Here is a 26682-nt window from a genome sequence, read left to right on the forward strand (position 1 = left end):
AGCATTCCAGGCTTTCCCGCCGAGGTGACAGACTTCTTTCAAGTTGAGTAGTGCCAGCGATGTGTCAATGGAGGAGTTGTTATCCGCTACCATCCGCTTGATCATTTCGCGACGATAGTTTTGTCTTGGTCCAGTGGCTGCATTTCTGACATAGTATTCTTCGGGAGAGAAGAGACTTTAACCTTGCCGTCACGACTGACCAGATTTTCTGCTGGGGGGTGGGCATGGCAATTATCCAGCAGGAGGGGAGCTTTTTCCTCCTCCTTGAGTTTTCGCAAATGAGCCCGAATGGCTGGCACAGAAGTTCTATAGAACCAGTCTTTCAATATGGAGCTATTATCCATACATTCTTGCTGTTGGAGTATTCAAAGGGAAGGGCCTTCATATTAACACGCTGAAAACATCTGGGAGACCTCGCTTTTCTGATTATCAGAGGTCTAACTTTGTGGCTGCTAGACTTTTTGACGTAAAACAAGAGTGACTCGGTCTTTCCTCTGCTTAAAGCCTTCTCATTTGTGACTATCAGTCCTGGTTTCAAGGGTGGGATTGGGTAACCTTTTAAAGCATAAACCAGTCTCGTCGCAGTTGTAAACTTGATCGTCTGTGTGGCACCTTCCTCCAGCAACTTTTTAAGCTCGGTTGGGTAGGAATCGGCAGCCTCTTTATCAGCTGAGCGGATTTCCCCAGACACGAGAACTTGGCTTATAGTGTGCCTTTTCTTGTATCTGTCCAGCCAGCTGTTACTTGCCTTAAATTTGGATTCATTTCCATTGATAAGGTGATCAAATTTCTCTGAGCTTTCAGAATAGGGCTGAAATGGGAACTCCTTCTGAGCGAGCCTTGACAAACATTGGTACAAGGCTGAATCTAGGCTTTCGTCATTAGCAAACTTGACCTTTTTACGCTGTAAACCAGTTTCCTCTTCAAGAATGCAGGGTAGGCTACGGAGCTTTTCTTCTTTTTTTCACACTTGCAGACTGGATTCTAATTCCTAGATCTCTAGCAAGCTGAGTTTGTTGTTTGCCCTTCTTTAGTAGATCCAGGGCGCCCAATTTCTCTTGGGCAGAAAACTACTTGCGTTTGAAAACTGGCATATCCATAACGGTAAAATATCTTTTAAAATATAGGAAATTAATAACAAGTTCATAGGCAAACACCATACACATGTACAACCCAAACTAAGTGCAATGGGCCTGCAATGGCCACGAGTTGCTTTATCCTATAAGACCGGAAGAACGCGGTTTATTTATAAATGTTGTAAAAAAAGCATTCCGGCAAAATGCGAACAGTATTACGGCCTTAAAGGGGAGCCAACTTATGATCGCATCATATCCGAATTCGCGTTATCACGGGGTGCGTTATTGCGTGGTTTGACTGTATTAGATGAGACCTTAGTGAGGACAGTCTGTCCTGTATCTACCTGCTGCAGGGTTTCTTGCATCTAAGTTTGGCTTCTATCAGATAGGACATAGCATTAAATCCATGGTCTATTTATTCCACTTTCCTATGTTACCTAGACTAGTAGTCTTCAACACTCACTCCAAAATTTCTGGAGAAACTCATTTAAAAGGTTCTAGACTGTTCGGTTGTTGAAGTCTAGAAGAAAATGTTCACTCCATCAGTTAAGCAGTTCAAAAGGGAATTTTGCTCAAACAACAAGCCAAGCTGAGCCGTTTCAAGATTTCCACTCTTAAAGGTAGCAGAAAAAGAAGCTCTGCTTCCAGAGGGAAATGAAGCTGAGCCAAGGCTGCATCTGCAATCTCCATCTCAAACTGCTAAATGATTCTCTCGCTTTAGTGGCCCAAGAAAGCATCATGGGGAAATTTCACCCTTTTGCTCATCTAGGCACCTCTACAGTGTCTGGTAGGGGAATCTTATTAATTCCACAGGGCTACTCTGTGGAATAGAAATACCCTATTTAGGACAGATTAATTCACCTCCCCTTCATTACAACAAACCCCATAAAGCAAAGGACTATTCAGGGTCATTCTAATACTTCCATTTCTTCTTGGAAAGATCACATTAACTGAATCTCCATGAGAATTTGCAGTATATTCAAATCTGTGCATCCCCACATGTCTCATGATGATTGACTTAGTAAAATTTTCAAAACATACCTAAGTCTTCTTTGATCCAAATTCACTTTTTACATAATGGTTTCAAAGCAGGCACTTCAAGAATGCAGGTCTTGACCATTTAAACTGTCATATTTAAGGTGGCATCCCTGGATACATGAACACGTATCAAGATTTTTGTGCTGTGGAGCTCTGTAAGCCTTCCCCAGTTCATAGATTTCCATTCTGGTCTAAGACATTCCTACTTTCAACACTTGATTTGAGTTTAAAGTTCGTATTTTCTGTGGTCAAAATCTCTTCTCATTACCACGAATATAGCACCAGGTCTCTGATGTCTGTATCTTAAAAACCAAACACCTATATAACATAAGCTCTTATGAAAACACCTAGTCCTAGAGCTGAAGACGGGCACTCTACTCACACTTTACTTAGGAATATTATATTTCATGAGTCTTCATGTTTCCTCTGCTTCCACTAGCTGCTATGGTCTAGTCCATGAGACCAGTGCCCACTTCATGAAGTGGGGAGTAAAAAAACTCCTACGTCTGAAATTTGCCACTTTCTTTTTTTCTATGCCTTCGTTACTCTTTGTGTGGGATGTTAATTTGCAGGTTTTTATTTCAAAATTCTGATTTTGTGTCAAGTTTTGTAAGTTGCTATCTAGCAGTTGCACACATTGCGTTAAATATGAGGTACCAATAGTTCTTCATGCGCTGAAAGAAATTCTTAATTCCTGGCCAGTGAATAACATGCAGTTCCCAGCTAGCACGCTGACTTCAGTCTCTTCAAATATGCTGAAGGATGCTGCTGACAGACAACTGCTTCTTTGTAAACTATATAACCTATTGATCATAACTGATTGTCACTAGATGTTAAAAGGTGCAGTATTGCTATTCAGTTAAATTTTGGAAATTGACTTTGGACTGCTAGCATTTCGCAAATAAAAATTCAATAACATTATCTTTTTTCTTAGACATTTTTGATTAGAATCTCATCTCATGCTTTCATATTCCAGCACATCATTTCGAAGCTTTAGTGTAAAGAATGTTAACAAACTTTTGTCTCCAACTAAATTGGAACAGCTAAATGGCCTCGGACACTTTAGTATTCACAGTTCTCTAACAAATTGTTTTGTTATTAACTGTGGCACACACTTCTAGAGCAATGAGATTTGTTTTAAAAGTAGCAAATCCAAGCTCAGTGCTGCTAAGTAAGGAGTATAATTGCATGTATAAAGAGTACTGTTATCAAGACTTTGATTATGAAAGTGCATAACTCATATTTGGAACCCTTTCACCAGCTTCCAAAGGAACTGTCTTCTGAAGCGTTTGACAAGACCATTTTACGGGCACTAAATCAGGGTTTCCAGAAGAAGGAAGAACGGCGGCACCCAGATCTAGAGCCAATAATAAGGTAACCAGCTGAGCAGACAAATTATTTTCTTTGAAAAAAAAACACCTAAGTCAATTAAGCTGTCAGCAGCATGGCGTTCTGTGACAAGACTTTCTCAGAGGCTCTGGGCTTCTTCAGAAAAGTAATATAAGATATGAGTCATGTGGAAACATGTTGCATCTTATTCTGTCCAGTTTCTCTTCATTTCCTTGTCTTTTTTTTTTTTTCTCTCCCCTCCTCCCCTTAACTTTGAAGAAAAGAAAATTGATTCCTCTTTTCCAGGTCAAATGAGCATTTCCTTCCCTCAACCAGTGTTCAGTCTTTTTTTCCCATTAAATCTATTTTCTATATGCTTTCTTCCCTCCCTCTTTTTTTTGAATATGTACTGCAGAATGAAACTTCATTCCAAAATCTCTAGTGGCTACCAGACTCAATCCATTTACTTTAGTGGGAATTAATTGGGCTCATGGAGCAGAGTATTTACAGGCAAAATGGACTGGCAGTGGCTAAGTGAAACAGCAACTGTTTATCTTTGAGAGCCTGGTATTCAACTGAGACACTCTTAGGAAGATACTCTTAATAATTAGCTGCTCTACTCAAGAAAATGCTTGTCTTGAGAACATTATATGATAGCCTTATATCCAGGGATCAGATCTCCATTGTATTAGGAGCTGTACAAACACTATAGGAAGACAGTACCCCAAAGGGCTAATAGTTCTATGTAAGATAGGAGGCAATGAGTGACAAACAAGATGGCTTGGAAGAGAATGGATAAGGGTAGTATCATGTGAATATGGAATTCAGTAGGCTAGCTATATGTAGAATTTGATAGTCCCAAATAATCCAAATCCAAATGGATTTTAATAGAAATTCCAAGACACACACCCACTCTCTAAAATAGAGTTCAGGTTGGAGAGTACGTATCTTTAAGGCTAATAGCATAACACGGAGGCTGTAATGCATGATTATGAAAGAATTACAAAGCCAGGAAATTCTGCTAAGGTTACACTTAAAAGAAATCCAAACATGTTATGCTATGGAAATGTGGTTAAGATACCAAACATTAACTGTCCTGTGATGCCATGCATTAATCATATAATTATGGCATTGTGGTTTTTGTAGTTCCAGGTTAGATTAAACGGACTTCTTTTTTTCCCCTCGTGGTGTCACTGCAGGACAGAGTTAAATTTTTGTTTGTTTTAGATGTAACACAACTTGACGTTTTTCAGCAATGGAAAGCATAGTTTTCTGGCAAATGGAACTGGGTAATACTCTTCAGCAAGCAAAAACTGGAATTTAGGCTGGATTTTCAAAGTACTTGATGTTAGCCTAAACCTTCTCCTATTTGAAGGCTCATGGGCTTTGTCGCTGACTCAATGAGAGCAGATTTAGATGAACACAGAGTGCTTTTGACAATCCAGTCCTTTTTCACGTTTACCTCCAAGAATATTCAGACTACTACTCTAACTTATTTCCATAGACAAATTTTAAATCTACATGTAAAAGAATAAATTGACTGGATTTTGATAGCATCTTGTGCTCCGTTTCAAAAAAATTTAAGATGCTGGAGCACAAATTCCATGGTCTGGAGCCCCGAGTCTTATGAATGTTACAGGTTATTTCAGTTGGTTAAAAAGTTCAAGCTAGTCTGAGACCAAAAATCGGGAATTTAAAAAAAAAAAATTCTATATGAATAGATGTTTTTAGATGAACATTGAGACTTCTTTACAAGTCGTAGTTGGTTTTGCTTTTAACTATTCCTTTGCAAGGTCTGTACTCTTAACAATACAGTACTAGCTCAAAGACAAAGATGGACCTTTTTTATATTGTCTACACCAAATTAAGTGTTAATGAAAACTAAACTTTAAGTTTCCTGGTTAATTTAGGATAGTTTTAAATGACTTATGGTTTTACATTAAAAAACAATGTCTTAAAGTAACTGAAAACTCTTTTATTTCAGGCAGCTATTTTCAAATATGTCACAGGCTTTTCTGCAGAGTCAGAGAGTGTACAACTTCTTCCAGTCAATTTCATCAGAATCTTTGCACACTCACAGTAAGAAATTTCTAAATATTCTTTTGTATAATATGAAGAAGCTAAGACTTTCTTTCTGCCCAAGTTATTTTATCCTTTTTTATGAACTTTGTATCCATTGCAGAAGTGACTATTCACTGGCCCCCCTCTCGAGAATACAAATCTAGAATGAGACTGTGAAGATACTGTAGAATATTCTTTGCTTTCTTTGAGTTTCTAGCAAAGGGGCAGGCAAACTTTCTGGCCTGAGGGCCACATCAGGTTTCCAAAATTGTATGGAGGGCTGGTTAGGGGAGGCTGTGCCTCCCCAATGGCCCAGCCCCTGCCCCCTATCTAACCCCCCACCTCCATTCCCTGGACCCCCCCACCCAGACTGCCCCCATCCAACCCCTCCTCTCCTTTCTGACTGTACCCCCGGGCCTCTGCCCCCATTCAATCACCCCTTCTCCCTGACCGCCCCTGGAACCTCTGCCCCTTGCCGCCCCATCCCCTATCCATACCACCACCCCGAACTCCCCTGCCCTCTGTCCAACCCCCGCTCCCTGCCCCCTTAACGCGCTGCCTGGAGCACCAGTGGCTGGCAGCACTACAGCCGCACCACCAAGAGTACCAGTATAAGCAGCCGTGCTGCCCGCTGGAGCCAGCCACACCACCATGCAGCACAGAGCACTGGGTCAGGCTGCAGCTCTGCAAAAGCCCCACCACCCAGAGCATCGCGCCGGCAGTGCAGTGAGCTGCGGCCAAGGGGGAACAGTGAGGGAGGGGCCGGGGACTAGGCCAGGAGCTCAGGGACCAGGCAGGAGGGTCCCGCAGGCCAGATGTGGCCTGCGGGCTGTAGTTTGCCCACCTCTGTTCTAGTAGGCTGGCAACACTTAGTGTGTGCAGGAATTTGGGGATTCCTGATTTTTGGGTACTCCATAGAATCTCACTTATTTATGGCCTGGCTTCACCTCAAACAAGAGGACCTGGAGGTATACAAAATTGAATCAGACTTTTTTCTTTTGGATCATATCAGTCAATGGTTGATGCTGCCTTTTGGGAGGGAAATCTTTTTTCCTCCCATGCTAGTATGCAAACTAGTGCATAGTGTGTAGGCCGGGGTAGACAACCTATGGCACGCGTGCCGAAGGCGGCACGCGAGCTGATTTTCCATGGCACTCTGCCCGAGTCCTGGCCACCAGTCCGGAGGGGCTCTGCATTTCAATTTAATTTTAAATGAAGCTTTTTAAACATTTTAAAAACCTTATTTACTTTACATACAACAATAGTTTAGTTATATATTATAAACTTATAGAAAGAGGCCTTCTAAAAAGGTTAAAATGTATGACTGGCACGCGAAACCTTAAATTAGAGTGAATAAATGAAGACTCGGCACACCACTTCTGAAAGGTTGCCGACCCCTGGTGTAGGCTTTTTGCCTGTGCAGACCTTTCCATATATTTGTAGAGACTGAGTAAAGGACTGCAAGGCACAAATGGAAAATATTAACTTATTGTGAATTATTATTATTATTATTATTATTTTGTACATTAATCATCTTTACTACACTCCCTGAAGCCTTCTGTAACAAGGCTATCATGTTTATCAGCCCTGTAAAGTGAATGACAAACACCTTCATAGACTCCGAACAAAATATTTATGGATTCAACTGGGCTGACTTCAGATCAGCTGCAGTTTCTTATCTCTCTTCCTCATGTTTTGCTAGATGCCTCAATGCTGGATGTTTCAGTGCTTAAAGTAGGATTTGCACCAACTGTGTAAATGTTTGGGCAAATTGATCTCCAAAAGATATTGAATCTTGTCCAGAGTCTCTTTTGGGCTCCCACCCCGACAAACGTCCATCTTGCAGTTGATTTCCCTGATGGGAAATCTGTTATGCAGCATAAGTTGGTCATGCAGCCTTCACTTTGTCCCCTGGTGCAAATTCATTAGAGTACAGCCTAATAATATGTTCACGCCTTTTTCCAAAGGACACCCTGCTGCATTCAGTGCACAGGGTGGACCAGGTTTGCATGGTGGTGGTTGGGGGTCTAGACTACTGCCTCAGTTGTTGCAGGAGTTTGAAGTTAAATTGCAAATGAGGCAGGGTACTCCAGGAAGCAAAAGGTTAGTCTTGTAGTTTAAGCAGTTGAGTGCCACTCTGAAGAAGTGAATTCTATCTCTCTTCCATAGTTCCTATGTTATGCTGGGCAAATTACATAAACCAAAACTTACTGGTGACCGTTTGTTTTCTGGGTGCCCTATTTTGGACATCTGTGCTTTGACTTGCAGAAGTGCTGATTATTTGCAACTGAAATCAGTAGTTGTGCTTTGAACATCTGAAGTGCTATAATAAAATTAGTGGACACCTTTGACAATCTTGGTCTGAATCTCTGCCTTAGACCCTCACTCCATAGTTGGGTAATTGAATACCTTGCATCACAGGGCTGTTTTGAAGATAAACTAATGTTTGTGAAGCACTCCTATGTAACAGGGATAAACACCATAAAGTCCGTGTGCAAATTTTAATAAATTTGCATTCAAGGCAAGTTTTGAAAGGTGTGCAGTAAGGCTTAGGGCCATGCATAGAGGGTAAAGATATTGAATGGCTAACCATTCAGTGAGCAGTCATCCACACTGCCTGGGCACCAGCAGTGAGATGGTCTACTAGCTCTCAGTCCTCGTTCCCAGTGTCACAGTAACCCCCTCCCAGCAGACTGGAGAAGCACCTGCAGCAAAAGACCTACTCAGTCCCAGCCTGGATTGTGCTTTGGGGGTAAAGCATGCTCAATATCGACAGTGTTCTGGAAAATTTTGTTGCCACTTCCCATAAGCCTCTAATCCACATGTACAAACTGTTTCCAAAGACTTACAGTTCAGTCAAATGTTCATGGATTTTTCTGGACAGGAAAAAACAATGATTCCAGAGCAAAAGGCAACCTCAAGGCAGATATCTGGTATAGAAAATTTTAGCCCAGGTGGTTGGCTTGGCCATTATAAGTAACTGCAAATTAGATCTTGCAGTGGAAAGTATTAGGCAAACTTAACTATAGTTAATGCCATACCACTTTCACCTATAATTGTGAAAGGATTAAGAAATAACTCTAAACTTGCAAAAATGCATTTTAACCCATTTCAAAGAGATTTTAAAGTAGTTTGTTTAACCACCTTCAAACAATCTCAAACAGTTAAAACTGCCCCATAGTTTTAAAATGGCACACTTGTTCACGCCTTCTCTCAAAATAGCCAGCCCTGGAAGGGTTTGGTGTCCTGAGAGTATGTTACTGGTATAGTTCACATTGATGTGTCATAGTTGGAATTTTAAGGTGTTAGAACTGCAAAGAAACGCAACTTCTTAAAGTCATTTATAATGTGTGCTGAGTGCTTTTATTGCATTTGGCACACCTGTGTAAAGTATGCTTTTTTTGGTTTTAATGATATTTGCACATAACTTCACCTGCTATTCAACTAGCTAAAATTAAGATGGTATCTTTAAGTTGGTATAAAAGCCCCAATTTATCTCTCACACACGTGTGCGCGCACACACACACACACACACACACACACACACACACACACTTTTTTCTTAACATAGCTTCTAGTTTTCTGTACCTCCTTGCAGAAGCTAACTTTTTGCCCTGAGTTAGTTGCTGTAATAACTTCCTAGAAAACTACATAAAACTTATTCTCAACAGGTAACTTACAACCCTCTTTGAAGACAGCTAAGGCATCAGAACACTTCAAGGAGGACAGTTCAGAGGCTTCAAGTCAGGAGGAAGGTATTCATATATTCAAAGGTTCTATGTATGAGTAAAATTTTTACCAGGCTGACAGTCACAGAAATAATGTATTTGACTGACTTCTACCTCTTGTAAAGTACTGAAGACTTTGGATGGAAGTTGCTATATAAATTTTAATTTTTGTTACTGCACGCTTTCAGTAACTTAATACGGTTATTACATTTGTGAATAGGAAGGCTTTGGAGGTGTGGTTGCTTTTTGAGTTGTTTGCAGAGGCTGGGGTGAGCAGCTAGGAAGAGTTGTGGGGTTTTTTGTTAGTACACAGACAAAGATATTTGACTTCCTCATGTGTCTATTTTTTAAGACCTGGTTAATGTTGAGTGAGGTATTTCAGTTTTAGTTGACATTTATAAAACATCATCTTAAATATGAAGATCCTCTATGTGGAAATACTTCATTCCTCTATTTTTATCCCAAAACTGCACTTCTGTAGCATTGTGGCCAGTTACTAACGGTGACTCTAACCCTTCTGATCTGGGTAATGAACTCCAGATATGGGAGTTGATACTTCTCAGATACCATGAACAGTTTTGATGGGATGTACTAGCCCAGTGGATAAGTAGTCTCATTTTGAAAGGAATGCCAAGCCAGTTTTGCATCACTTGAGCTAGTTTGACTTTTTGATAGGCAAAGGAGGGCATGCGACGCAAAGGACTGTTAAACCATACTATTTGCTAGCACACAGTGTTCTCATTCCGATCCTCTTATGCTGATATGCAAGGTGGAGTGTGATGCACTTTTGGATGCAACTTTTCTGAATTTCTTTTCAAATAAAGAAATGTGAAAAAAGACAGCAGCAGCTTGGGCCATCAGGCAGGAATGCTAAAGAGACAAGAAGACTAAATTCCTGTTCAACCTCCGGTTTCATAAGAGCTCACAATAGGTTGCTTGCTCCTTTAGTAGAAATGTTACTAGCTTTAATTTTAGCTATTTCACCATAGTACTGCAGTAATACAAAATAGCTATTTTTCAAAGCATCTCCTCTTCCTTTTACCAGTAAGCTATTTGGTCAGGTCCCTGTTAAGGAGACACATTATCCAGTGGATCCTCTGATTGTGATTGTGTTGCAATGCATTGGCAAAATGTGATTCTTAAAGTTCTGTACTGTAAATGCCAGGGTTGGTTGATTTGTGTCAAATTTTGTTCCCTTCAAGGCACAGACAATATCTTCTACCACTGGAAAACTATATACAATTCAGAAAAGCTTTTATCTGTTTTTGAAAGAAAATGCCATCCATTGCGCTGTTCTATCTTAAAACACTAAGAAAACTCTGGAATGCATTTGAAAATAGTTCAAATTGTCATTTTTACATTGTCCTTAAATGAGAACTTTTTCGACTTTAAAATTTCAAATGCATTTGAATACGTACTAAATGCCATTAGAGTAAACTTTGGTAATGCTTTTAAACTTCGTACTTTCCAAATTCCAATTCTCACTCTGCTTTCAGTCTTCTAGTTGGATCTCTATTTTGATCTTGTTCTGAACTGCATCTTTAAGGGAGTTGAGGTAAATGATAGCAACTTTCAAAAGAAAAATAGAAAAACCCAGAAATGATAGCAAAGGAGTCAAAGATGTTGTTAGAAGCCAAAGATCGGCAGCAATTGGACCATGGAATTTTACTTTTGGCAGAATAATAAATATACGGTACTTCAGAGGTAAAAAGACAAGCTCCAAGGACTTACGGTTAAAAATAATAAACATTTTCCCACCTATACATGCTATTACTTGTAAGGTTTACTTAAATTGCAACTAATCTCAGGTTCTAAATGCATTATATCAATGCAGGAACTTACTCATTCAGCAGCTCATAATTTACTAGTACCATATTAGCCTTCTGGGGCAATATCCAGGAGCTGGAGAAAGAAAACAATTTCCATTTTTCCTTTTGATTTGACTTTTTTTTTCCCTGTCCCATTGAGCTAAATCTGGCAACCTCTAATGACACAACCAGGGCACCTATGGTTAGTCCGTTGGTGAAAAATAATCCCAGTTGATTATGAAATGTACACTTCTCTCCCTGTGCTTTTGGCTATTTTTGTAACTTTTCTGGGAAACTGGGGATGAAGGTTTCTGTCCTACCCATCTGATCCATGTCAACTGACCCCAGCTTCCATGCATTGTTTGACTTGAGTGGCCTTCTGTGCAAGTGTACGGGGTCCACTCATGTTGGATCAGATTGTAAGACTGGGATCTGTATCTATAGTAGCATTTGTCTTTTTCCTGTCCCTACCAAAACATGGAGTGAAATATAGTCGAACCTTTACTGGATGGGTTATTTTCCTGGATTGACTTATAATAGAAACAGTTGTTACTATTGGCATTGCTGATTTGTGTTCTTTTTTCTTCCCCCAGATGTAATGCAGCACACATCAGTCCATAAAAAACATAATGGGAAAAGTCCTGTTGCCAAGTAGGTATTAAGGTTTGCAAAACTAGCATGTCTACTTTAAAGTCAAATTTAAATAAATCCATATTTATTAGTTGCTTGAAACTTTAGGGGCATCCAAGTTTCCTTTTGGATCAAGGCTTTTTCAAACTGTCATAAGGTATATTAAGTTGTCTTAATATTAAAACTTTAAGAAGAAAGTAGTTCAGCTGGAAGACATCCCTGGATAATTCTTCCTAAAATGTGTTTTTAAAAAATGTAGTTGCCTAACGTCTACATCAGGTAACTCACACATTTCTTTTCCAAAGGTAATCCATGTTCCTGGGTATTAAGCCTTGGGAATGAGATTTGAAAGATGACTAGCTGGCTCCAAAGAATTTTGGGACTGTCTTACAAAAAATGGCATTGTTATTCAGGGAGCATACAGAACATCATAACCACAAACTAGCTTTTCTTTTTCTCCAAGGTTAGATCCTTGCCCAGTAGGGGCCAAGTCTTTTCCCAGTAAAGGTTCAACTTTTCTGTCATAAATCAGACAATCACATATTAAATACTTACATAGTTGGCGTATAAGACTCCATGCATCCCCATCCCGGTTTTCAGTAATTCCTCATATTGTTGAATCATCCCTCTTGTGTGGCTTTTCAAATTTTTCCTATGGGGGAAGTATAGTTACTATCTTCCTTACAATAGTCCATCAACTAAAGCATTGAAATCTTAAATTCGGTTTATGGCCCATTATAGCTCAGTGGTTTGAGCATTGGCCTGCTAAACCCAGGGTTGTGAGTTCAATCCTTGAGGGGGCCACTTGGGGATCTGGGGCAAAATCAGTACTTGGTCCTGCTAGAAGGCAGGGGGCTGGACTCGATGACCTTTCAAGGTCCCTTCCAGTTCTAGGAGATGGGATATCTCCATTTATTTATTTATTTATAAACACTTTTTTACAAACCCAGTTTAAAAAACTCAGACATGCTTTCCATGTATATTTTAGTCCTTGAATTATTAATGAAGAATGCTAACAATAAGTCTATCCAGAAATTTTGTGGAAGGTATTTACTCAAGAATGACCATACTGGGTCAGACCAGTGGTCCATCTAGCCCAGTATTCTGTCGTCTGATAGTGGCCAATGCCAGATGTTTCAGAGGGAATGGACAGGACAATTGAGTGATCCATCCCCTGTTTTTGAGTCCCAGCTTCAGGCAGTTGGAGGTTTAGGGATACCTGGAGTTGCATCATAGACCATCTTGGCTAATAGTTATTGATGGAGCTATCCTCCATGAACTTGTCCTTTTTTTTTGGGGGGGGGAGACCGTTATATTTTTTCATTGTGTAAAGTAGTACTTTATAGGAGGAGATATACCTGGAAAGGTCATCAAGTCCAGCCCCCCACCTTCACTAGCAGGACCAAGTACTGATTTTGCCCCAGATCCCTAAGTGGCCCCCTCAAGGATTGAACTCACAACCCTGGGTTTAGCAGGCCAATGCTCAAACCACTGAGCTATCCCTCCCCTGTGTTTGTTTTAAACCTGCTGCCTATAAATTTCATTGTGACTCCTACTTCTTGTGTTATGTAAAGGGGTAAATAACACTTCCTTATGCACTTTCTCCAGACCATTCATGATTTTATAGACCCCATCATATCCCTCCTTAGTAGTCGTCTCTTTTCCAAGCTGAACAGTCTTTTTAATCTCGCCTTATATGGAAGCTGTTCCATACCCCTAATCATTTTTGTTGCCATTCTTTGTATTTTTCCAATTCAAATATATTTTTTGATATGTGACTCTGATTCCTATATATTTTGTGCCATGTACTACTGGTTATCCTCATTGCACCAAGTTTCCATGGTGCATATTATACCAATATCCTTGTTTAATGCCTGGCACTCTGGTTCACCCATCTTAGTATCTAGACTTACAGCATTTATATATAATGGTCTTTTTACAGCAGCTTAGCTTTCCCAGAAAATCTGTATGCAAGGTGCCTTATAGCCTGCCACTTTGTTCTTCATCATTTCTATATGTACATTTTATTGTATCTTGGCCATACAAAAAAATAAGCAAAACCAGAAACTGCAAAATACCTAGCGTAAGTAACAATATGTATCTTAAATTCTGTGGCTCCTTGCACAGAGTAAGAAGAGAAGCTGATTTTCCATTTTACTTACATACATACATGCATATATCTCTATATCATGTTCCATCTAAATTTCCCTCTTTCTTACTCTGGAAACTATAACTTGTTCTGTGCCACACCTTGTCTGTAGACCTAATCAGTTAGGGCTAAACTAAACCTATTGGATACGTAAGATGAGGGTTCTGTTAACCTAAAAGCAAAAAACAAAAAAAACCAGCACTTTGCTTAACCCAGTTGCTGGGATGGTACAGGGATTTAAGTAGTAGCAATCTGAAACTTGAAGTGCCCCATCCACAAGTTGATGGAAGAGAGAAACTTTCTTATCTCCCATCTTGAATCTGCTGGTTTCTGTAAAGTGGGGGAAAGGTCTTAACTTCTGTCCCTGTCTTAGCTGCTTGGTTGCTGCAAGGAGGGAGAAGTAATCTTGCTATTCTAAAGTCTCCCCTTTTTCCCCCCCTGAAGTTGTCTCCCCTCCTGTGGATAACTTCAGTCTTTCTCTTCATGTGTTCAAATATGAGTGGCGTCTCCTAAGTGAAGAAAGGTGGTGTGTGTGTGTGTGGTGGTCTTTTGTAGGTCAGTTCTTACATACTCATCCATATGAATCTGGTGTAAATCTTGGGTTAGGAAAACTATATCTCTGGAATAGTGGTGGTACGCTGTAGAGATGCTTATGTAGTACCTTTCTGCACAGTCTGGCTTAAGTCCTACAATCACTCTTTTTTAGAAAAAGCACAAATTTATTTAAAGAAGGAAGGTTATGAATGTGAAGTGAAGACTCAAATAGTCTTAAAACTTACTTGGTCTTTGGAAAAGCAGCAAGGGGTACATCGAAAGCATCCCTAACCCTTTATCAGCTGACTGTTTAGCAGAAATTTCCAAAGTACTCCTGTACACATTAGTTGTGGACCTTTCAGTGTGTCTATTTCAAGACCCTTCAAGACTGAGTTTTGATCGAGGTTTACTCGAACTATTTCTTCAGGATTCATTGGAACATTTAACTCACTGTAAAGCCTCTCCTTTAATATCTTCCAGAGGTGCTTGGTAATGAGGAATGGAATAAAGTATTTTGTATTGCAGTACTTTCATGAAGCTGGCGAGAACAATTAATTTTAAAATGTATTTAAAAGCCAAATGTCATATAGCAAAATATTGTTATAAATGTATAAGACACTTTATTTATTGTTTTTTCTTTTTGTTCTCAGTCAAGAGTGGGGCACATCTGTGGATGACAGATGAAGGGTGGATTATAGGTCCATATGGCCTGGTGACCCCCATCAGAAATCTTGTTCCAAGAGTCTGTTGACCAGTGTGTCTATACTTAGTTACAAATCAATCAGACTGGCTATTGCCATGTGTGGTTTGAGTGGAGGGCATTGAGGCCCAAAGTAAATGCCAAACACTAGTTTAGATTTTTCAACACTTTTCAGAAGTAGCTAGTGTGAGGACAGAGAATATGCAGCCAAAGGGATAGTTTTAAATTCTATGTGGTTGTAGAAATGAGCACAAAAGTGGTTTGTAGATGGTCCCACACAGCTTTTTCTAACTTTCTTGTATATTTTTGAACTAAGGGTATGTAGTCACTTTTTCAATATTTTTGAAGTTCAGAAGAGAAGGAAAACAAGATTAAAAAAAAATCTAAATCTGGAAAACTGCTGTTTAACCACTTGCCCTTTTTAAGTCTGAAAAAAGGAAATGAATCATGAAACATTTCCATGAGCTATTAGGATTTGTGAGTTTGAATATATCCTAAATTTTGTAAAAAGAGCAACAGGAGTAAGGGCTTGTCTACACAGTGGGATAATACAGCAGTTTAGGGTTCTTTAGAAATCACACTCTCTAATAGAACACATTTATACTTCTGAGGGCATTCTGCGCACAATATTTTAAAATTCTGCACATTTTATTTGTCAAATAAATGTGAAGGCTCCATCATGGCATCGGGGAGCAAAGGTCACGGGCTACACAGAGGTGGGAGATCACTGTGCAGCTCCTTTTTCCCCCTCCCCTCTCCCAGGACATGGATTCAGCAGTGAGACTGCACCCAACCCTGACACAGCCCAAGGACCGGGCCTGCCCCAGAAACACCCAAGGGCTCTGCGCCTTCATGTGGGCAGACAAGCCCAGCAATGCAGGATCTAAGTATGGAGGGGCTTCAGTGTGGGGGGATCGCAGTGTGAGTTGAAAGGATTGTGTGTGGGTGACTCAGTGGGGGATCCAGGTGTGTGTGGGGGGGGAATCTGGATGCACAGGGGCTTGTTGCGGGGGTTCTGGGTGCAATGGTAATGGGACTCTGCAGGGGGCTCCAGGTGAAGGTGGTTGGGGCTCAGCAGAGTGGGCTCTGGGGGGGGCTCAGTGGGGGATCCAGATGCTGGGAAAGTGGGGCTCAGCTGGGTGGGGATCCAGGTGCAGCTGGTTGGGACTCAGTGGGGTGGGGATCTGGGTGCAGGTGGCTCATGGGGGTGGTCTGGGTGCAGGGGGAGTGGGGTTCATCAGGGGAGTTCAGAGTCTTTGGGGGAGAGGGGCTTGGCAGGAAAGTGAGTATGAGGGGGTCTGGATGCATGGAGGTTGGGCCGATGGAGGAGCAGCTCCCTGTACAGGGGTCCCTCCCCCTGTAGCTGAGGAGTGATGGGTGCAGGATGTGGGGTGGAGGCCAGTGGAGTTTGCAGAGCTTCTTGCAGCTGGGGGAGAAATGCCGGGGGTGGGTCTTACCCAGCCCCAGATGCTGTGCAGGGGAAGAGGAAGTCCTGACCTCCCTAGCCCAGCCAGGACTAGCAGGTGAACCTGGTGCAGGGTCTTCCCCAGTCCTGCCTCCTGCCCCACAGTCCTTTACCTCGGGCACCCAGAACATACTGCTGGGGAAGGTCGCATGACTGCTTTTGTGACTTCCCTATTCGTCATTTTTCTGCAGGGAAGCAAAGAAATCTGCAGGGGACATAAATTTTGCACATATGCAGTGGTGCAGAATTCCCCCAGTAGTACATTACCCCACATGTGTACACACCATAAGTATCCCTAGTATGTAATTGCCTGTTAAGTAAAGTAAATTTAAGGTTGATCTAGCTTACAGCCATTTTATATAAAAATTTACACACACGCACACACGCACACGTTCCACTTAGAGATCTGTTAAGAAAGATTTTAATTTTTTCTGAAAACATCTGTCTTCCTAATATGCTGCAAAATTGGGAATGCTGTTATGGAAATCTCAGAAGTTTTTATACTTGTATAATGTGTTTTTCACCAGCACTAGCAGTACAAAATGTTCTTCACTGGATGGCCTTAACATAAAACACTCTGAACAGAATGGGGTAGTGGATTGGAGAAGAAAAAACTGCACTGTTCAACAGCATCCAGAGCACTGTACAAACTTACTTGATCAGGTAAGTGGCTTTCATTTATATCATAATGGTAGGTGAGGCTATTATCCAGAGCTCAGCATTAAATTTTACTTTAAGGCTAATTATACACACTACAGCGTTAATTCTTGAAACTGTTTAAGTTCAGCTTGTTAGTGACTATATTACTTATAGCAACCCTCATTTAACTTTTTGTATAATTCTTACTACTTCCTTACTTATAGCCATGTATTAAATTTACTGATCCATAATTAAAATCTCCTGATGAGAGAGATCTGAGCAGAAAGGGAAATTGAGTGGAACTGAATATTGACTATAGGGAACACCTTATTTTTTGGGTTCTCACTGAATACAGTTTAAAGCTTGAGGATTATTTTTTACCTAATTGCAAACAGCAACATAGAGTAACCTGTTTGGTACTGTTCAGATGGCTCATCTGATGGCACTTAACACTTCGTTTGTATCCATTGTATCACACGTGCATTGTATATGCAACTAAAATGCTATTATCTTTTGTTGAAAGACAATTGTAGTGACATTTATTTGTGGCTATCCAGTGTCCATCCCCTTGATATTACAGTGAAATTCTCCAGTAACTATTTCAAACAAGAGTAACTGTTACAGAAGTGGAAGAACTAAATTGGTAGATAGTTGCACATACTTAAACTTTTCACGAGTCATCTGCCTTGTTATTTCTGAAAAAAAATTGTATGTAGTAACTAATAGTTACTATGGTATAGCTCAATAAATGGAATTGCATTTATTTTTCATCAGACATACAGAGTTGGGTATTGACAAATATAGCAATATTGCAAGCCAAAAGAACAGCTTTGTGGGTCTTGCAAAATACACAGTGAACTAAAGTTTCCTTCAAAGTAACATTCTATAAATCTTGCAATCCACTAACTATTTCTACTTCTTGACTTAATAGTATATAAGCATGAGACAGTAAATATTAAATACTACATACTATTTTAAGGGGAAGGATGAATATACCATAAACTGCAAACTTACTCTGAATTATCATAACTAATTTTCACTCATTCACCAAATTACAGAATCTTACTTATAGTAAAGGAGAGTGTAGCTTTCTTTTGGTTCATTGTACCAGTCTTGATAGATTGGGGGGTAGTAATTGGGAGAAGAAGCATCCTGTGAGAACATAGATGCCATATTCCTCTCTGACATACCTATAGCTGGTACCCAACTACCCAGAGTGGGGAAAACTGAAGGTTGTTTCTAAATATTGGTCTCCAGTATGAGTGTTGTGCATCCAAGTGATGGAGTAGAGTAACTTGCAGAATGTGGACACTCTTCTGAATAGCCAATAACTTCATTCACTTATGAGATTAGCTTTTCCTCTCAGCAGTGTCAATAGACGTAAGCATTGTGAATAACTCTGGAGAGAAAACTGGTTCTTTTCAATGAAAGAATTGTTAGGTGTTGCCAGTTGAAACTCTTCTAGTTTCACTCAACAGGAAAAGACTTACGGCTTGTTTCCAACACTCAAATCAGCAATTTGTTTCATTCTTCCAAATACTTGCTGATACTAATAATCAGCATTTTTTCACTGGCTACTACCATTCAGCCAAGGCAGACCACATGAACGTAATTCCTGGCAATTCTAAATTAAGAAAACATAAAATGCTTTTGGATTTCTAGAAACATGCTTGTTACCATAATACTGTAGCACCTAGGAGCCTTAGCCGTCAACTATAAATGGGAAAGACTCTTGAGATTTCTGCCTCTGAACTCTTATTAAACTTTGTGAACTTTATACTTTTGTCCAATACGAGATGTAAATGTACATTTTGCTTGGTTCTTGTGGAGTTTTATTTTCTAACTATCATCATGGTATTTGTTCTCTAGCATGCAGGAGAGAAACGGGGCTTATCTGCAATAAGCAAGAAGAAAGGAAAGCCACAACTGGAAAAGTAGGTTTTAATTTCACAGAACTAGTTAATTAAGGACCTAAACATAATGCATGCAACCAGAAAATCCATGGTTATCTAAGTTTCCATTAACATTGAGATTTGAGGATTTGTACCTCATTTCCAGCAATTTCTTAAAATCTGATTCCCTCTTTTGACTGTTTTGAGCTTCATTCTATGCCTTGAAGATATAGGCTTTAAAATGGATTCTGTCAAATGTAGGCATGCAGATTTACCTTTTTTTAAATAAATGATTGCCTTTTTGTAAGTGTAAATACAAGGATGAATTGGATGCTGTTCCTTTCTCATCCATTTGCTTCAGCCTGGAATTGCTTGATGATGATGATGATGATAGACATGTTGTGAGTCACATAAACATACAAATCCATAACTCCTTGTTGTAGTTTGAGAAGAAGAATATAATGAATAATAGATCTGTATAAAGAAAAGCTAATTCTTCCATATGAAGAGAAGCTAACATACAAACACTTTTGAGATCTGTCACAAAATTGCAACTTAGCCAAATGTGCAAGGGATGGAGGAAGGACAAAGCCTAATTCTATGTCTACACTACGATCTTAAATCAATCTATGTTAGGTCGACTTACCGCCACTGCATTAATTACTGTGGTGGCTGATGTCCACACTAACCTCCTGTCAGTGATGTGTGTCCTTACCAGGAGCACTTCCATCAACTGAAAAGGGGCAGTGTGGGGGACGGAGAGCCAGGACTCTCAGCTCCATACAGCTGCCCATCAGGAGTCCAGCTGCCTCCTGGGCATCTCAGCTGTGAGCCAGAGGCAGCTGCCAGGGGCTTCTTGCCTCCGGTGGGGAGAGCCACACCCAGAGTGCAGTTGGCTGTTGTGTTCCTGGCAAGGAGCCGGGAGCCAGGACTTCAGTGGGCAGCAGCCCAAGCCAGGAGCCTGAGTGGCAGCCCGACTTGGAGTGGAGACCCAGCAGCAGCCACTGGAGCTGTGAAATTGACAAGAATTACAGCCAACAGCGGATGTAAGGAACGCAGTGTCTACAGACACTGTGTAGACACTGCGTTGCCTTAACTGCACTGACATAAGCTTTGGCCTCTCATCAAGGCAGCTTTATTATGTCGGCATAGCAAGGGAGTTACATCAGCGGAAGGAGCACTTCAGTGTGTACACCTCCACTGTTTTGTTGACGGAAGCTGATTTCAGCTATATCCTGAACGGATATAAGATTTCCTTTTTCTTAACGTGTGAGAAAGTTAGAAGCTGTAAAATTATCCAGGACACTTCATTAAAATGTTCCTCAATGTGAAATGTGACCTTGCTCAGTGTACAGTAATTTGGTGAAGATGAGCGTCTTTAAATTAGCCACCACTTCAGCTGTTTCTGTAAGCTGGTAGCCCATCAGTGTGAAAAACTTAAACCAGTTGCGCTATTTTGCATTACGTTATACATGCATATAAATTGAAATCATGCCATTTTACTGTCTAACACTCGGATGCTTGTAAAACAATCTGGTATGTTCCTCTGCTATATTCGTTACCTACCTGAAGAAACTTTAATGCTAACTCCAATTTCCCATCCGTTTTCTCGTTTATCTTCACTAAATATACTGAATAACATGGGTTGCAATTTTGACCTGTGATATATCCCAATATTGACTTCTGTAGGGTACTGTTTTCACTGATAAGCACATTTTGAGGTCACAAGTAAATATTCCAGTGCAAATAAAAGCAATATTCTATACCTTGGTTATCTTTGCCAAAACTACCTTTGAAAAATATTCTTTCATTTTACCTACATAGGGATAAAATAAAGAAAACTGACAGCAGATTGAGCAATAGGATTAATGGAGTTAGAGTTGCAGCAGCACAGCATATCCGTGCAGGGGCAGCAAAAGGTAAGACATTCCCTTCAGGAAAAGATTCTTATTAACTATAATAAAATAGTGCTCAGTATACTAAGGAAATCTGTTAAAGCTGCCATATCTTTTAATCTAGTCCTGTTTTTTGCACAATTACTACATGCATGTTTAAGAGTGCCCAGTGTCAAGATCCTCTGCTAGTGATTATAATAGTTAAGAATTTATTTAATTTAATATTAAAGGGCAATTCCAATATATATATCTTTTTTTTAACTGTATCTAAAACTCAATAACTGTTTCCCTCTCCTCCTGTGCCACTCCGCATTGAACACTTTCCCCACATCTCAGGTTTTGTCCATAACAAAAAAAGAACTTAAGCCTGTTTACGTTGTCTCCCATGTCAGCACAACTATTGATAACATATTTGTTAGCTTGTTCTCTTCTGCTGGATTCCCTGCCTCCTCCTGTTAGCATCAAAGGAAAAGTATTGTAGGATAGACATAAGTGGCTGCTTAAAACACAAGCAGTAGAGTGAAATGAGAAACTTTCTGAATCAGCACAAAACAGCAATTTATTATGGTTTATTTGTGTATATGTTGAGAGGAAGGAGTCCTAAGTGCTGCTGTCCCAACAATCTTTGGCTAGCATAATGATCAGTAACACTGAGGGTAGTGCAGTTTGAGGAAGTGAAGAGTAAAAGTGGAGAAAAGAATGAAACTTTTACTAGTGCTAACCTGCTCATTGTGTAGCAGCAGAGAGAAAAGCAGTAGAAAATATCCTCATCAAATCATACGTTTGCTTTAAGGAAGGTTGGTTTGTCTAAATAGTTCAAATGTCTTGTTTCCTAGTGTATTGTCAATATTTGAATATTTTAAAATGTATTTTAACAAAACTGAGGAACTGCAGAAATACCAACTTTTCACTTCAAATGGGAAACTTAAATGTGAAGTTTTGTATGAAATGCTTCTATTCTATACTTCAATATAATTGAACCAGTAGAGGAGCTGAAACCAAATGTTGAGCACTTCAAGAATTAAAGTACCCTGTAAATGGAACATTATCAGAGGAAAGAAGGCATTTTATCCCCTATGAATAGTAGCTCAAACAGCAGATTAAGTGAAGGTACAGCTGAGGGAATTCTGCACCAATAAAAAATTTTGCACAATATTTTAAAATTCTGCAAATTGTATTTGCCAATAAATAAATGTGGGGCTCCAGCATGGCAGTGGGGAGCACAGCCCACTGGCTGTGGGAGATGTGGGAAGTGGGAGATGACCCTGCATGTGCACACACCTCCCTCCCCCTGGGATACAGACCCAACTGTGAGGCTGCACCAAACCCTGTCGCACACAAGGGCTAGACCTGTCCCACCCCAGAAACACCCTAGCACCCTGCTCCTCTGCGCCAGATGCACCAGGCATGGGCAGGCAGGCAGAGCCCAGCAGGATCCAAATGTAGCGGGGCTTAGTGTGGAAGGGATCCAGGTGTGGGGTGAGAGGTTTCTATTTGGGGCAGTCTGAGTGTGGGCAGCTGAATGGGGGGATCTGGATATAAACGGGCTCGTTCTGGGCTTCCGGATGCAGGGACAATGGGACTCTGCAGGGGTGTCTAGGTGTGGGGGGATGGGGCTCAGTGGGTTGGTCTTGGTGGAGGGGGCTCAGTAGAGGGGACCCAGTTCAGGAGGAGTGGGACTTGGGGGTGCAGCTCCAGGTGCTGCTGGTTGGGAGTGAGGGTTCATCGGGGTGGTCCAGAGGCAGGGTAGGTGGGGCTCATCAGAGTGAGGGTTTGATGGGCCTGCTTAATAGAGAAGCCCCAGATGCTGATGGTGCTGAGGGGACACTGCATGCAGAGCTTCTCCCCTCTCAGATTCCCCTATCCCCTTTTCTTCCTATCACTCTCTCCTGTCCCTATTCTACCCCCTTCTTTCCCCCCGCCTCTTCTCCTCCCGCTCCCCCCCTCCTACACCCCAGGCCTGTTAAAAAGTAACTAGCCCCGATGTGGCTTCCCTTCACTTCCCTGTCACTTTCTGCAGGGAAGCAAAGAAATCTGTGAGGGGACATGTTTTCAGTGTGCATGCAGCGGTACAGAATTCACCCAGGAATAATAAAATCAAGGAGGGAAAAAAATGGGGAAAGGGGGGTATACCCAGCAGTAGGAAGAAGTTCACTTATGGGTAACATTCAGCTGTTTGACTCTTTTTCCAACCTCAGAAATGACCTTTGAAAGTGTGTACAATGGTACCACACCTCTACCCCGATACAACGCTGTCCTCGGGATCCAAAAAATCTTACCGTGTTATAGGTGAAACTGCATTATATCGAACTTGCTTTGATCCGCTGCAGTGCACAGCCCCGCCCCCCTTGAGCACTGCTTTACCGCGTTATATCTGAATTCATGTTCTATTGGGCCACATAATATCGGGGTAGACGTGTATATGATCATGTGACAGTTGCAATAGTCAGCTCTTCTTTGAGTGCTGGTCCCTGTGTGTATTCCACACATGGGTATGCATGCATTTCATGCACCCAGCTCTGGAGATTCGTAACAAGCAGTGTCTATTGGCCCACATATGCGCAGTTGCCTTCTTTGTGCTCCAGACTTAGGGTATAAGAGGCAGTGCAAGCCAATGCCTCTCCAGTCTCTTTTTACCAGTGCGTGGCCAGAGTCACAATCCAGTGTCCCCAGATTTCTTCTGTTTTTTTGATAGTCTGCTAATAGTTTTTATATTAGTTTAGTTTGTTCTTCAAATGATGGTTCCTATGTGAATTCCACACATGGGATATGCATGTGCCCCCTACACCTGGATGTAGAGTGTCTGTCTGTCTGGCCTGCACATGTGCCACAGCTCTCCTCATGCTCCAAACCAAGGGCATAAAAGGTGGTGCAGGCTGAAACCTTTCCAGTCTAGAATCATGCATGCACAGGGTTCAAAAACTGTTTCCTGTCCTCGCTCATTTTGGTGAGCGGCGAACATCAGTGCTGCTTCTATTACCTGGGTGAGGCACATATTTCTGTTGTGTGTGTCATCTGCTGCTCTTTCACCCCAGAACTCATGAAGATTAGGAACTGAGACTCAGAAAATCTCATGGAGAAGACAATGAATCCCCAATCAGAGTTGTGACAGGGATGACCTCCCCTCATTTCCCCCCACCAAGTATATCAGTCTCATAGAGCAGGCAGAGCCCCTCTGAGCACAAACTTGGGAGCCAAAGACTAAGACTGTGAAGGCTAAGGAGAAGGTGTCAAAAGCGCTGGGAGCACTCCTAAACATAAGGACAAGCCATCTTAATTTAAGACTGCCCCGAAGAGAGAGTATCTTTTCCTGACCCCATCAAAGTTGGGAGACCTGGTACACATGAGGTTCGGGATAACTACCTCCTGGTGGTCCCATCCACTTCTACAGCCAATGCACCCCAGGGTGATCTAAGACCTACATTTCCCCAGCGGACATCTTTGCTCAATCCAGTCCCTCCTATCGGGACAGTCTCTATTCTGGGATGTTGTTACAACAGAGGAAGAGACTGTCCTATTATTTAGAGTTGTTCTCCTATCCCACCTGCCAGCATTAAGATGCAACCGACGGTTCCACTGGAGATAAGTGATATGGCTTTCTCTTTTGATGAGTCTTAGGCCCCACAGAAGTCTGTGTGACATCAGGCAGTGACATAACAAAGCAGGCCCAGATAAGATTCCACAGGAGAAAGGTGGTTTGAGGTCATGCCATGAGGTCCACCTCTGTCAGTTGATCCATCATACTGGCAATAACAGGGACCATGAGAGCCCTACTCTAAACAGCCAGGATTGGTGCAGGAATCCTATTTTGACATTGCCTGGACATCCACAAATGGCACTGTTGGAATATACAGAACGGGAAGGTGAGCCGGATCCAAGGTTAGCGAGCAATCTCATAATCTTCACCCAGTGAGTCGGTTACTCTATCTTCTCCATTTCCACCAGACAACTTTAAGCAATATCAAGAACTCATGCCCAGGGTGGCTGTGGAGCTACAGATGCAGCTTGATGAAGTCCCGGTCAAGTTGCCCTCCCATCAACAAGGCCATTCTGGACCCAGCAAAGATGGTTTGGCACATTCCTGCTTCTTGTGTTCTCATCCCTAGGAGGGCAGAGAAGCATTACTTTAGTTCCATCCAACTGGTGAGGGTTTTTGTTCTCACCCACCGCTTAACTCATTGGTGGTGTATGTGGCTACAGTGATCTAAGCAACAGCACCCAAAAGCTACTCGCTCTGATGAGAAGGTTGTGCTGCTTGTCCCTTTTTCACCTCTCTCTCCAGTTCTGGATCTCTCATTACTAGGCTTTCTTGGCCAAATATGATTTTCCTAATTACACTGAGTGTATGGAATTTAATGACCAGCTCCCTGAGGAGAATAGGTCCTGTTTCCAGGCCTTAGTGAATGAGGGCAGTTTGGTGGCAAAAACGTCCCTCCAAACACAGAGGAGGCAACAGATACTGCATTGTTATGAGAAGTCATGGTTGCAATGCTCAGGTTTCCCTAGAGAGGTGCAGAGTATCATCCAAGATCTGTCCTCCTCACAGAACAGGCTGATAATATCAAAGACTGAGTCTCTCCACTCCCTCAAAGGCTCAAGCCCAATACTTCCCTCACTGGGCATTTAGACCTCTGCCTCTGAGAGAATACACCATAGACATTCAGGTGCCTCCATTTTCAGACCCCTCTACTGCTTTGACTTCCACCCATTCCCACCGACGTAAGGGCTACTTTTGACACTTCCGTTATAGAAATGGTAGGGGGTCAATCTCCCCATTTTTTTTCTTTTGGGGCAGTCTCGCCTTTTGCCTACAATTGGGACTCTATCATGACAGACAGTTGGCTGCTAAAAATTACCCACCATCGTTACGCCATCAAATTTCTCTTCCCTCCTTGCACCCCCCCCTTCAGGAACCACTCTCATAAGGAGATTGTTTGCCAGGGTGCAGATTCTTTTCTTCAGCAAGGGGCAATAGAACAAGCAAGTACGACCTCAATATCAAGGGAGAGGGTTACTATTCCCTATGCTACTTAGTCTCCAAAAGAAATGTAGGGTTGGGTCCGGGACCCCCTGACAACTTAACACCTTATTCAAATTGGTTACCCCTCCCTACAAAATGTGAATGTGGTTCATAGTTCTCCATATGAAGGGCACTTTTTTTAAATGTAGATATTAATCTGTCCTACAGAATTGCTTCAGTTCCTGGTTAGTCAGGAAACATTACTAGTTCGGAGCCCTTCCCTTTGGATTAGCAATAGTGCTCAGGGTATTCACAAAGCCCATCTGAGATGTCAGTTTTTCCCCTATTTTGATGATTAGCTCCAAGTAGTAGGTCACTCCAACAACACAGTCAGATGAGTGACTTTGTTCCTGCTTCATCTGCTGGCGAAGTGCAGTGTTTACATGAACAAAGAAAAGTCCGTTTTGACAGCACACAGATGATAAAGTATATCAGAGTGACACTGGACTCGAGTTTCAGCAAGAGCTTTCCTCACGCTCTTCCCCCTCCCACCCCACCCCAACATTTTAGTCAATGGGCAATGTAAGCTTTCTCTGCTAGGCCACATGGCCTTGTGTACTTGTAACACCATTTGTCAGAATTCATTTATGCTGCCTGTAGGCCTGGCTCTTGTCCTTCTACTTGCCAGATGGGGGACCACATAAACACCAGAGTGACCGTTCTCGCCAGGGTCATCACATCTTTAACCTGGTAGTCGAACCCAGAACAAGTGTGAGTG

The 26682-nt window shown here is 41.5% G+C and overlaps 1 protein-coding gene across 3 annotated transcripts in view; it reads left to right on the plus strand.

The window, feature by feature from the left end:
* Nucleotides 1-26682, plus strand: part of ZCCHC2 (zinc finger CCHC-type containing 2) — an 88547-nt gene that overhangs the window by 29790 nt on the left and 32075 nt on the right. For 2 of the 3 annotated variants that reach the window (XM_034762091.1, XM_034762093.1), the window contains 7 exons: nt 3376-3488; nt 5428-5522; nt 9176-9259; nt 11634-11691; nt 17046-17181; nt 19027-19091; nt 20874-20968. In XM_034762091.1, coding sequence (XP_034617982.1) covers nt 3376-3488; nt 5428-5522; nt 9176-9259; nt 11634-11691; nt 17046-17181; nt 19027-19091; nt 20874-20968 — 646 coding nt within the window. The remainder of the gene's footprint in view (nt 1-3375; nt 3489-5427; nt 5523-9175; nt 9260-11633; nt 11692-17045; nt 17182-19026; nt 19092-20873; nt 20969-26682) is intronic. The other variant, XM_034762094.1, reaches the window with a different exon arrangement.

This window comes from Trachemys scripta, chromosome 2 (assembly GCF_013100865.1).
Source record: "Trachemys scripta elegans isolate TJP31775 chromosome 2, CAS_Tse_1.0, whole genome shotgun sequence".
Lineage (NCBI taxonomy): Eukaryota > Metazoa > Chordata > Testudines > Emydidae > Trachemys > Trachemys scripta.